The sequence below is a fragment of the Salvia splendens genome, chromosome 21 (assembly GCF_004379255.2).
Source record: "Salvia splendens isolate huo1 chromosome 21, SspV2, whole genome shotgun sequence".
In the NCBI taxonomy this organism is placed as follows: domain Eukaryota; kingdom Viridiplantae; phylum Streptophyta; class Magnoliopsida; order Lamiales; family Lamiaceae; genus Salvia; species Salvia splendens.
Window position 1 is genome coordinate 16,820,758 of NC_056052.1, and position 13,830 is coordinate 16,834,587.

At 42.5% G+C, this 13,830-nt stretch overlaps 1 protein-coding gene across 1 annotated transcript; it reads right to left on the reverse strand.

The window, feature by feature from the left end:
• Positions 1-10,834: 10,834 nt before the first annotated feature.
• Positions 10,835-11,851, reverse strand: LOC121784293. The gene has a single exon (XM_042182456.1). The coding sequence runs from the start codon at positions 11,849-11,851 to the stop codon at positions 10,835-10,837; it is 1,017 nt and encodes a 338-aa protein (XP_042038390.1).
• Between the last annotated feature and the right edge of the window lie 1,979 nt (positions 11,852-13,830).

A 13,830-nucleotide genomic window follows, 5' to 3' on the forward strand; every position in this document is an offset into this window, starting at 1 on the left:
TAGTTTAAAGAAACTTAATGTCATAAATTCATTATCAATTAGTGCGAAGACTTATAACAAACGATTTTTCAAAGGAAGCGGCGGGGAAAAATAAATATCAAACTCCAATTAACCTCCAAAAGAAACATTGTTTTACCTTACGAAAAACCATTTTAGAGTAACGAAGTAAACGACGGATTAACGTCTAAAAGGATTTGACATGCCAAAAATAGTACAAAATAAAGAACTCTTGGGCATAGAATAAAAAGACAAAGAAAATAATAGCAGCGGAGATAAGGTTTCGAAGAGAGTCAAGGATGACGCCTATGTATGAAGACACGACGCATCCAAATTTCCTAAGCCGACTCAACATCCATCGCAACATCCCGCTCAACCTGCAAAATTTTAAAAGAAATGCAGGGATGAGTACTTGTTGTACTCAATGGGCTCATGCAGAAAACATTTAACAGTTATGTCATCCATACCAGTGAACTCGAGTTTTTATGTTTCTTAAAGAAATATCACGAGTATCACCAAAACATTTTCATAGACTGGCCAGTCAAATAATCTCCCCACTTTCTCAACAATCCATCAATCACAAACATCATTCCATGTGCGACGAAAGTGTGGCCACACTATTCACCCACGAGACCGGCCGACTAGCAAGGACGGCTCACGATCCCACCAGTGTACACAGATAGGGTTTGCTGCCCTACTCAGACCCGAATTCATTTCACAACACAACCATATAGCCTAACGGAGCAAGCTCGGACGAACTAGGCATCAGGCAACAATCTCATAAGCAAAACATCATGGCATGACATAACAAGTTAAACCACCCTTATAACACCACATCATATTTTCAGAAAATAAAAGATTTGTAAAAGAAAGCCCACCTCGTTTGCTTAAACAATTCAATATCCAACTTAAGGCAACCCTCGTTCCTCGTGCTCATGTACACACAATAACCCTTGCCAACGTCACAACACAAATCAGCCTTCCATCAATTCACATTATCATGCATATGTCCTATCATTCCTTTCCTCGTTCTATTAAATTACCCATCCCAAACATTCATCAACATAAGGAAAACATGCCATAATATGTCTCAACGTGTCACACATAATCACGTCATAGGGTACGTTCCTTAATCATACATGCATCATATAATTCACCCAAACTTGGCAACAAGTGATATTTCAACATAACAACAAATCTGGCAGAACGGTACAGTTGGTTTGTAAAAATCACCAAAACTCCATCCGACCTCATATGAATCTAAAGTTTGTTCACAACACAGTAGACACATTCAAGTTGATCCAGTTAAAATTTCACACCAAAATCATGTCATTTGGTCAGTCAAAACAACAATGAACCTCTCTGGTCGGGACACAAAAATTCAGGCAGTACTGCGCAGTTCAATTGAAAAATTTACAAAACATTTATTCGATGTCCAATGAGGCTGAAATTTTCACACAACACAGAAGACGCTTCAAATTTCATCCAGTTCAAAATTCTCATCAAAATGAGGCCATTTGGTCGGTCAAATAGAAAACAAAACTTTCTGGGCTAGAATACAAGTTTCTGGCAGAATTGCGCAATCGACTTCAAATATTTATTAAAGTTTCATCTTTCATCAAAAGGGGCTTAAACTTACACAAAACACAGAAAACAACTTGAAGTTTGCCCAGTTAAAAATTCGCACCAAAATAAGATCGTTTGGTTAGTCAAACACACGTCGGAATCCACTGTCCGAACACCACAGTTTTTAGGTTTCACAATTTCGAAATTAGGGTTTCTTCCTCATTCATCCAAACACAATTTTTCATGCTTCCCACACACAAACATGCTTCAAAAGGTTCTCACAATCATGTTCTCATATAATCACACATCATTCACCAATGATCCATTCAAACTTCACACATATTCATTCAAAATCGCATATTCACAATTCTCTCATACAAAACACAAATTCCCACCGATTAATTATGCGATTGATAAGGCTAATTTCATGCATAGGTCTAGGGGATAAATTCGAGGATTTACTGGGTCTAACACACGTTTTAAGCCAGGTGTGTATAAGAATTTCGCCAGGCCCAGGAAAAGAAGAGGACAATCACATGTCCGAGGAAACTGGCGAAGAAGTGAGCATTATGGAGGAAAATTGCAGGACGGAGGAAATCTCAGAGCCGAAGGGTAGAATGGAGATTTCTACGAAGGTTCTAGAAGATTAAGTCCGCGCCTATATAAAGGAGGAAGCATGCATTCTGGAGGGACCTTCTCGGTGGAGGCCTCATTAACAGTCTGTGGCTCGAAGCTCACTTTTTCTTTTACACACTTGGGTTCTTTAGAGGGAAATTCTGGGGGTTTGCTTTCACTTTTCGCTTTCTCGTATTTCAGTTGGGTTGTAACACCGTCCTGTCGAGGGCGAAGAAACAAGTTCCATTTTATTTTCTCGTATTTTGTGGATTTCACCGAGCTTCGTTGTTCGGAGCTCTGCCATCTATTTTTACTGAATATTTCTGTGTTTAATGCAAGTTTAATTTTCTGTCATGTCGTTGATGTTGATTTCTGATTTCATTTCTGTGATTATCTGATGTTTGAGTTAGTTTACTTGTGTTGGATGCGTTTCGCAATTGTTCACTGAAGATGTGCAGAGTAATGGCTGGATCGGGTTGATCAGAGTTTGTTGCTGGTTGAATCGAAGGTTTGAATTTGGTGTTGTAGCTGAGTTGAGTGGAATCATTTAAATTCAGAGTTGATCGGTTTAGATCTGTTAGATCGGAAGTTATGGAGTTGATTGAGGTTGTTGTTTGGTTCGGATCGCTTGGATCCGGAGTGGATTAAGCATCCGACGTGAATCCGAGCAGAGTTGGTTTAAATTTATGCCTAGCCTTCGTGTTTTCATTTCATTATGTCTAGTATATGTAGATCATTGTTATTTCCGGTTTGTTGCAAGTTTCCGATGACCCAACTTTTATATTCTGTTCGAATCTAGGTACGTGCTCTGTTTTATTCATCTTCGTTTGTGATTCAGTTAAAAAAATGCACGTCGTTGTTAGTTAGAGTTTCAGTTTGTTATTTGCAGCCTTTCTGTCGTACTTGCTAATTCTGGAATTATGGTCCCCACTGTTATATTCCTCCTGTCTGGTTCTATTAGGTAGCCGTTGCACGGTCTAGTGATGTTTGATCTCAGCATGTTTACAGTTTCCTAGGTCTAGTGTTTACATTTCTTGTCTAGGTCTAGTAGTAGTTATACCTCAACCTAGTTTGCGTGGCAGCAGCCACCTTTGTCAAGAGTCTTTAAACGCTTTCTTACGTGTCCATCTTCGTGGGATCGACCCCTGCTTCTCTATACTAATCTATAGTATTCGGGTTGAGGGATCTTTGAAGGGGAGTTTTGTGTGTACAACGACAGAGTATTCCGTGTTCTATTGAGTTTCTAGACCAAGTGATCTAGTGGATTCATAGGACCTGGTATCTCGACCTAGCATAACACATCGCATGTTCACAACACGAACACCCACATTATAAAACAATCCTACCTTCAAATGGCGCCGTTGCCGGGGATGGATGGCGTAATTTGTGATTGTGTTTAGAGGATTTTGGCGTACATAGTTCTTAAATTTTTCATTTTCTTTTATTTCTAGTTTATGAGTAGGGGCTCACGGCTGGGATACTGTGGTAACTCATCTAAGTGGAGGAACGATCAGTTTATTGGGCAAGTCAAGAACACATCATCTACGGTCACCACTAGATCGGGATTATCTACGGGAGATCCATTTCCGTTTGATTCGGAAAGTGAAAAGGATTGGAACTCGTCAGGAAGGGAGGATCCTAAATCATCTTCGGAAACAAGTACAGAGGAGGAAGAAACAGGGGACATGGCGAACATAATCGATCCAGGAAGCAATCGCAACCTGACCCAGGAAATCAATAAGGGGAAGGAGTAGTAGGAAGGAGAAACTCTCATAACCCGACGCATCATGGTGTAACTTTAACTTTGGAGCGTTTCGATCCTAACATCCCTGGTGAGGAATGAGCGATCGAGCGAACCTAACTACTGGGGAATCAATAGACTATCTTGACGAACTGACAGACCGTTTAGGTAAAAGAGGGAAGGGGGAGGATTTGAAGACTGTAGACGATCGGATAGAACTTAAGCTTGTGGGGACGGTCGCCTAAAAGTTGAAACTAGTTCATGCTTATCTGTTGTGTTTTGTTTTTCTTTATGTGTTGTTTTCTTTTGTGAGTCTGTAGTTGTCTAAGTCTAGGAGTCGGTGCCATGTTTATGTTTTGTTTATGGAGTCGTTCTTGGGAACCGTGCATTGAAATTCGCCTTATTTCTTTTTCTTGTCTTTTATGCTTGAGGACAAGCATGGTTTAAGTGTGAGCAGCGATCTATGATTCCTAACACTCACTATATGCATGAGAGAATCAAGAACAAGGTTTCAATGGAGAAGATGAAGAAAAGATTTTAGTTATACCTTCTTGAATCAAAAATCAAACGGTAGAATCAAAGATTGATGCGATTCGTCGAGAACTCTTGAAAATTCCAACTCCAATGGATGCAAGAACAAGTATAGAAGAAATTTTGGAGAGGATGAAGAGAGTGAGAGGAGAGTGGCGTGTGAAGAGAGGGAGATGATGAAGGTGGACGAAAATTTGAGGGAGAATGGGGGCTAGGGTTTAGTTTAGGTGATTATATAGTCCTAGGTTTAATCCCAAAAATTAATTAATTGTGGAGGAATAAAATAGAGGCCAATAAAATCCCACAATTAAAAAGAAGGAAATTTCAAAAATTGGGTTGAAAAAATTTAATAAGGAATTTATTTGGTATTTACTTGGAGAGAAATAGCTTCACAATTTAGGAAATAAAACAATGACTATTCCATAAACAAGGGAACAAAATAAATTAAATCTCCAAGTAGAAAAAAGAGAGGGGGCCGAAAATTCCATAGGGAATGCACAAGGAAATTATTTAAATCCTCAATTAAATAGAATAGGGTTTAAATTTGGTAATTTCTTTATAGGAAAAGACTCCTATAAAATAGGTAACAATTAAATAAATTTCCACAAGGAAATTAAACAAAAGGGGCGTGCGACACAAGGAAATATTCACATCCCCAATTAATTTGACTTAAGTATTAATTTGGTATTTCATTGAATAAAAGGGGTTCCACAAAATAAGAAACAAATATATTCTCCTCTACAAAATAGAGGGGGGGGGGGGAATTGGCTTAATTAGCCACAAAGAAATAATTCAACTCTTAATTTAAATTAGGGTGAGGAAATAAAAGGTGGCAAGATTTAATTGGATTTAAAATAGATCAAGGGAACCAATAAGGTACCAATTAAATCAAAGAAACTAATTCATCCTCCTAATTAAAAATAGCGAATATTCAAAACTCTAAAAAATAATAGGCTAGAGTTCGAATTTCATGTAGCACAATTTAGGGATAATTTGATTTGAATTTAATTTGGATGAATATCCCAAAACAATTAATTAAATCCAAAAAAAGAATATAATTTCCAATAATTGGAGGGGCCGACAATAGCCACTTTATTTGGCTAGAACAAAATGCATAATCTTATTTAAATTGACCCCCCCCACATTTAAAATATAAATAGTTCTTCATTCCAAACACCCATAACCATTTATTCCACATAATCAAACTCAATCACATAGCAACAATTTAAATTTCATAAATAAAATTCCCAATCGACATATTAAAATAAGAATCGCAAAAATTTTGGGATGTTACACCCTTCTTCCTGACCAGTAGTGGTTGGCGATTCTGGTTCTGTAATTGGGTGGCTTTCCTTTTGGGCAGTAGTCAAGTCGGGATTCTCCCTAGGTTTTTGTAGCAGCCCCCCTATCTTCATCACTTAAGATCTCCACCGCCTCAGACGTAGTGGTTGCCCCTGTATTCCTTGTCATTCCACACCCGAGGCATCTTTGCGATACACGCTCGGCCTCTGTTTCTCTTTCTGCTCAACTTTCTCTTTACAGGTTAGGGTTTCGTCAAGGTTGATGCTTCTGCCACAGACTGGGCAGTAGGGACCTGTGGTTCCGTTTCCACCTCTTTCTTGGTTTCCGCCTTCTCTACTGGCTCGGCTGTTGTTCCTTCTAGGTCATTCGTTGGGTTCACTGTGCTTTCACTTTCTACTGCCTCAGATGCAAGGTCCGGACCCTCAGCCATCTTGGAAGCATTCTCCTCTGCGTTTCTCACTCAATCCAGGATTTTCTGAAACTCATAATCAGTCATTTGGCCCTGCTTCTTGGCCGTCTCATCTAGGTCTACCTCCTATGTTGCTTCTTTTCCTGTAGGACCCTCTACCATCGGGGTTCCCTCCTTATCGTTCCCCTCTGCCCCTCCTTCTTCTCCCTTTGGTGCCACACCCCTTAGTGCCTTCTGCTTCTTCGCCCGGATCTTGGTATGGCGAAAGGGGGCTAACATCCAAAGGTCATCTTGGGTTGGCTTTGGTGAGGGTTTGGGTGTTTTAGGGGGTACTGTTGTTTTGAGAGAGGGTTCTGGGGTATAGGTTTTGTTGAAGCTTGAGCGATGGGTTGAGGAACTTGCGGCGCTGGAATGGTTGGTGGAGGGGCTGAGACTGTAGGCGTCTCACTCAATGTAGATGCAACTTGGGTCAAATTTGCCAGAGCGGCTCCCCAATTTACCTAGGGTTCGTCGATTGAAGGAATGCGGCCAACACCTCGGCTGAAATCATGGCTCCTGTTTGTAAAGTTAGAGGCGGTTGCGGTTGCGGTTGACTCACCTGTGGTGGTTGGTTTACCGGCGGTGGTTGATTTACTGACGGTGGTTGATTTACTGGCGGTTCTCCCTCGGGTAGATTTCTGGTTTGTTCCTCTCGCGGCGGTGGCGAGGATTTGCTTTTAGATGTTTTGTACGCCATTTTCTTTTTCCCCACGGTAGGAATTTCGGTTATTCTGTGGTGGTTGAATTTGCAGGTGAGGATTTGAAATTTTTGGACAGGGTTTTGGTTTCTAAAGTTTGAAAATGAGAGGGAGTGGTTTCTGGTCGATTTATATAGGGAGGGTGGCAGTTGAAGGGTTTTAACCGGCTGGAGCGGTTATAAGGTCGCGTCCCTTCGGCTCTGCGGTTTCTGACGCGAGCAGCTGATTGGATGGCGCCCGTCTCTTCACGTCCTCACGCGCCTCCAGTCGCACCTGCGAAAAAGATACCCTAAGCGACAAAATAAAATAACCACCTAATTCAAATTCAAATTCAAATTCAAATTTCCCCTATTTTGCTAAGTATGGACATAAAGAAAAGGTGAGACTTAAAATTTATCAGGAATTGCACGAAAAAGGGATTGTTGTGGTCAGTGCGCATCCTAATTAAAATTTAAGTTTCGAAAATATTTTTGGGTTTTCAAATCTGGGTTTCTAACCAACAATATATTTTAGCTAATAATTATTTACAATATTTACAACCCTATGCTAGGTGATTTGGAATTCTACCTGGTCAATAAGCACATCTCTTTCTTAATGAATAACCAGGTGGAACTCCAAATTCCTACTCTACTGATCACTAGCAGTGTCAAGACTTGCATGCAGTGAAATTCTTCCACTATACACATTTTTGTGTTGTCCCTAAATATCTTCAGCCTAGGCTCATTTACAATAAAAGGTTCAGAGTTAGGGGCACTCCCTGAAATTTCAACCGCTCCATTTGAACGAAGTGCTGGTATGATGTAAGGCCATGTCCACTTTGATTTGAGCTTCCCAGGCATTAGCCTTAGTCGAGACTGGAAGAGTAGTACTTTCTGGCCAACGTGGAGCTCCTTGGTTCTCAGATTCTATCATGCCACAATTTTGTTCTCTCTTTGTACCACATGGCTGAATCAAACGATTCCAATCTGAGTCCCTCAAGCTTTTGTAGCTGCAACTTCCTTTCCTCTTCACAGGCTCCAAAATCCATATTCATTTGTTGTACTGCCCAGTATGCTCGATTTTCAATTCCCACTAGCAGATGACACATCTACCCGAAGACTATGCGGTAAGGAGACATCCATATTGGTGTCTTGTAAGAGGTTCTGTATGCCCATAGCGCATCTTCCAACCTTTTTACTCAAATCCTTCCTGGAAAGGTTAACCGTCTTCTCAAGGATGCTTTTATCTCCCTATTAGAGATCTCAGCCTGGCCATTACTTTGCGGGTGATAAGGACTAGACAATCGGTGATGAACCTCGTACCTCTTCATAAGCGCCTCAATGGTACGATTGCAGAAATGAGTTCCTTGATCGGATATGATTGCCCTTGGTACTCTGAATCGGCTGAATATGTTACTCTTCAAGAATTTAGCAACCTCCTTAGGTTCACAAGTGCTCGTGGCCTTAGCTTCAATCCATTTGGATACGTAATCGACCACCACCAAGATATAGGAATTTCCATAGGACGATGGAAACGGACCCATGAAGTCCACGCCCCAAACGTCGAACACTTCACATACAATGACCAGGACTTGTGGCATTTCATCTCTCGCAGAGATCCCATCGGTCAATTGGCAACGGTCGCAACTCTTGCAAACTCATAGGCGTCTCTGTTAAGAGTGCCCTGCACATGCCAAAGAGTGGCAATGCGTCAAGACGTCTGTCTGCTCCCAGGTAGGAACACAACTTCTGATTACCTGATCGGTTCCCATTTTCCATAAGTACGGATCGTCCCAAAAGTAATATTTTGCCTCACTCGTGATCTTCAACTTCTGAGCTTTCATAATTCTTGGTACCTCCAAGAGATCCCTTGTAACTAGATAATTCGCCAGATAGGCGAACCACGGCTCCTGCCCAACTTTTTCTTTTCCCTTGGCTGTCACTTACTGGCTAGTAAGCTTCATAACGTCCTCCCAATCGATTCGTCTGGCCGCGAAAAACTATTTCACACAAGTGTTCCTCAGGGAACCGATCCTGTACATCCTCACTACTTCCTTCTTGCACGATCCTGCTCAGATGATCCGCTACCTTGTTTTCTACTCCTCGATTGCCTTCAATATCCCAATCAAATTCTTGCAGCAAGAGTACCCATCTTGATCGCCGCATGGTCAGTATAGACGACAACCTTCGATCCCAGCAAGTATTGGCGGAATCTTTCAAATGAATATACCACATATAACATATTTTTTCTCTGGTGTCATAGTTTTTCTGTGCTTGGTTGAGTGTCTTCGATGCATAAAATATCACATATCTCTTTACATCGATCTTTTGACCCAGGACAGCTCCCACTGCATAATCGCTGGAGTCGCACATCACCTCAAAGGGGTGATCCCAGTCTAGAGCACAGATAATATGAGCTGACACCAACTTTTTCCTTGAGAAGTTTAAAAGCTGCTTTACAATTCTCGTCGAAGACAAACTAGACATCGTTCTGGAGGAGTCTGGTGAGAGGCTGGGCAATTTTGGCAAAATCCTTGATGAATCTCCGATAAAAACCTGCGTGCCCCAGAAAACCTCTTTTCTCCTTCTGGTTAGTAGGAAACGGTAGATTGGATATCACTTCCACCTTTGCTTGGTCAACCTGGATTCCTCTTTCTGACACCATATGGCCTAACACTATGCCTTCCGTGACCATAAAATGGCACTTCTCGAAGTTCAAGACCATGTTTTTCTCTTGGCACCTCCCCAACACCACGTGTAGATGCCGTAGACATGAGTCGAATGAATCTCCATAAACGGTGAAGCCATCCATGAAGATTTCTATGCAGTCTTCAATCAGCTCGGAGAAGATACTCATCATGCACCGCGGGAACGTTCCTGGGGCATTGCATAACCCGAGCGACATTCGTCTATATGCGTAGGTTCCAAACGGGCAGGTGAAGGTTGTCTTATCCTGGCCTTCAGGGTATACATAGATCTGGAAATATCCATTGTATCCATCAAAAAAGCAGAAATATCGCTCCAACATTTGATCTATGAACGACGAAGGGAAGTGGTCCTTCCTGGTGGCAGCATTCAGCTTGCGGTAATCTATACACATCCGCCACCCAGTGACCAACTAGGTGGGTACTAGCTCGTTTTTTTAATTCTTCACCACCTGGATCCCTGACTTCTTAGAAACCATGTGAACTGGGCTGACCCATTCACTATCCGGAACCGAGTAGATGATTCCCAAGGATAACAACTTCAATATCTCTTTTAACACCTCTTCACACATGTTGGCGTTTAACTTTCTCTATGAGTCTCGATGTGCCTTAGCTCCTTCCTCTAGCCTGATATGGTGCATACATACATCTGGATTTATTCCCACTAGGTCCGTCAGACTCAATCCGATGGCCTTTCTATTCTTGCTCAGCACAGCCAGTAGCCTTGCCTCATGTTCCTCTGTGAGCTCACCATTGATGATTACTGGAAACGAATCTGCTTCTCCGAGGTAGGCGTACTTCAAATTAGCTGACAGCTTCTTCAACTCAACTTGTTGGGGAAGTGTCTCCGAGGGCAAGGGGTTTTCTCCCGCTTCATCATCTTTCTCTGACTCTATTTCTGGGGTACCCTTTGTACTGGCTGGTAGCTTGGTACTTGTGTTCCCAGTGAACTCAGGTTTCATACAAAAATTCTTAATGGCTTCCTCAACTTCTTCATCAGTCAGTCCCTGGCTACTGATCAGTTCACACCATGCTGCGGCTTGTATGTCGGCTTGTTCGTACACATCTAAAGCCTGCATTTTCTCTTTCAATAACTCAGCCTCAAGATACTCTTGGACTAGGGGGTCAATCACATCAATATAACATAGATTTTCAGAATCAATGGGTTTTTTCATGGCCTCATCAATGCTAAAAGTAAATTTTTCACCATGAAAATCTATGCATATTGTCCCTTCGGCCATATCAACAATTGTTTACGCTGTTCTCAAAAAGGTTTTGCCTAAGAGTATCCCGCTAGATTCACTAGCCTCCGGCTCACTCATTCTAATCACATGAAAATCAGCTAGATATAAAAAGTCATGTACCTTTACCAACACATTTTCTCCACCTCCTTCAGGGCTGATGCGGGACCTATCAGACAGTTGAATTAGGACCGTAGTACTTGTTAGCTTTACTCCTTTCAAACGGTTATAGATCGCATATGGCATAACATTTATGGATGCTCCTAGATCGCACATTGCATGTTCAATTTTGACATCCTCAATAGTTTTGGGCAAAGTAAACATACCTGGGTCGGCTCTCTTAGGTGGGAGCTTCTCATGCACTATGGTCGAATCTATCCCTTGCACCATGATTTTTCCATCCTCCTCCGCCTTTCCTGCTATGAACTCCTTAATGAACTTTCCCAATGGTGGTAGCTTCACGGATTGGAGGAAAGGTATGGTAACATCCAGCTTCCCGAATATGGACAGATAATCCACGGGGTCCTCCTTCTTCCTTTTTGTCACAAAACGATAGGGGAATGGTTTCTCTCCCTTCGCCGCTTCCCTTGGAATTTCGATGACCTCTTCAGAATCCTTCTTCTCTGCTTCGGCGAGAGGCTCAATAACTGACCCGGTTTTGTCGAGGCCGCTCCTCCTAGGCAGTTGGGTTTTCTCCTCTTCAACCTCGCTCGACCTTTTTCCAATTTGAGCTTGCTCCATCACTTGAGGGTTCGGCTCCTTCTCTAACTTCTTCATCTCAGGCCCTTTATATGATGTGCCAGACCGCAACGCGATTTTGCTTACGTTTGCTTTCTCTGGTATATGGACTGTAGATGGAAGTATCCCTGAGTTCCATTTCATTTCACCCACCGAGGTTGCCAGCTGGGATAACTGTTTGTTCATCATATCCATATTAGCCTTGTGTTCTTTTTTAGCGCTTTGCATCCCTTGCACCACCTCATTGTTTAACTGCATCTCATTCCTCATATTTTGCTGAGAGGTGAGCATTTCCCCATCATATCCTCCATTGACCTTCTCGTCCGGTTGTGGTTTTGGAATTGGTTGGGTCCTTGCTGGTGGTAAGGGTTACATTGGCTGTGAGGGTTCTGCTGGTAGTTTTGGGTGTTTGGGTGATTTTGGGCAGGCTGGTGTTGGTTAGACTGGTTAAGGTTGTCTTGGTGGAAAGGTTGTTGGTTCGGAAAATTTGGTTTTGCGAGTGTTGGGGATTCTGGCTCGGGTAGTTTTGGTAGTTTCTCTGGTGGGGTGGTATATATGTAGAACTCGAGTTTGGATTTTGAGAATTTTGGTTTTGGGACTGGTTCTGTTGTTGCTAGTTCCTTCCTGCCCAGTTGGATTGGTGATCTGGGTTTGCAGGGCCACGGTTAAGGTTCTAATCTGGAGGGGGGTCTGGTCTTGATTTTGGTTTGCGTCTCTCCACCTGAAATTCGGATGGTCCCTCCATGGTACATCCTTGTTTTTCCATGGATTCTAGTTGTTGTTTTGACTTCAATTCCCGGCTGCGTTGACTTGAGCTATTGCTTCCATATTCTCCTGTGGGTCATAGATAGGATTCTGCCCTCTTTGTTCAGAAATTTTTCTAAGTGTTGGAGAGGGTGGCCCGTTCTTCACTATCGTTGTCAAAAGCGCCTTCTCCATTCTGTCCATTCTATTCTCCATTTTATCTTCCTACTCTGACGCTGAGGCACTTGCCACTCCCCGTCAGCTGGGGGTCTCGGGGGTTATCATAAGCCCTTTTTGCACTTAAAAGTTTCCCCAGGACTTCATTAGCTCTACCGACCCTCAAGTGGGGAAACGAACCTCCGGCTGATGAGTTTGCCAAGTCCTTAGTTTCCTTGTTCATCCCCTCGTAGAAGGTGTTGTAGATCTCCACCTCCGACATCCGATGGTTGGGACATGCGTCTAGGAGACTCATGTATCTTGACCAGTATTCACTCAGGGATTCATCGTAATCTTGCCTGGACCCTGATATCTCCTTCTTCAACGCACTTGTCTTCGTTGAGGGAAAGAATTGATCTAGGAAGACTAGTTTGAAGTCGTCCCAGCTTTGCCTCTCCCTTCAAGATGAAGGGCAAAAGCCTTCAATCTGTAGTCATCTTCACTTAACCCTGTTGGTCGCTTCTGCGCTTTGCAAATCTTACCGAATTCGTGAAAGAACTCATACGGACCTTCGTAGCTCTTCCCATCGAAAGTGGGCAACACCGCTATAGCATGTGGCTTAACATCGCATGCTGACTGTCCTGGGGTGATGACTATGGCTTGCGGAGGTTCTCCATCAGAGTGAGCATTTAGAGATCCAATCTCGGGATCGTCATCTATCTGGTCAGCCATCTTTGCTGGTTTTTCTTCTTGCCTTATTGGTAAATCTGGAGTTGGTTCCTCTATGATATCCTTCTCTTCGTCACTGCTCGTGCCTAGGTCAAACAGTGCTGTCGACAGGCCGAAATGGGTGGTGACAACTGACAAGTATCGATCCTCGTGGAAGTATTTTCGGTCTCCACTGCTCAAAGTTCGAGCTTCTTCTCATAAACTGAAAAACAATAGAAAAGGAAAAACTATGAAAAATATATACACCAAAGTATCACACACAAATGCATAAAAGAACGACATCCATCCCCGACAACGACGCCATTTGATAGAGCGAGAGGTCATTGTTAGGTTCGTTGGTGTAATCAACTGATCAGAAGGAAACTCCTAACCTTGTCGTGTCATTGGAACAATGACCTAAAACTCCTTGGTATCAATAATTTCGTCAACCCACTTCTACTGGCTAGTATAGCGGATGTAAGGGTCGAATCCCACGAAGATAGATGGATGCAAGTTGTGATTGTTGTGATATTCTGGAAGGGTTGGTTAGCTACCACGCTTGGGTTGAGTTTTACCTAGTGTGTAAACTTAAAAGACCTATACTCTACTGACCAGTGAACGAACAAAACCTGGCATGTGACCGTGTACGTAAAAGGTGTGAG

What these genes read in the sequence shown, in the direction of transcription:
- LOC121784293 (XM_042182456.1), bottom strand. Translation starts at nt 11,851, where the DNA reads ATGCTCACCTCTCAGCAAAATATGAGGAATGAGATGCAGTTAAACAAT.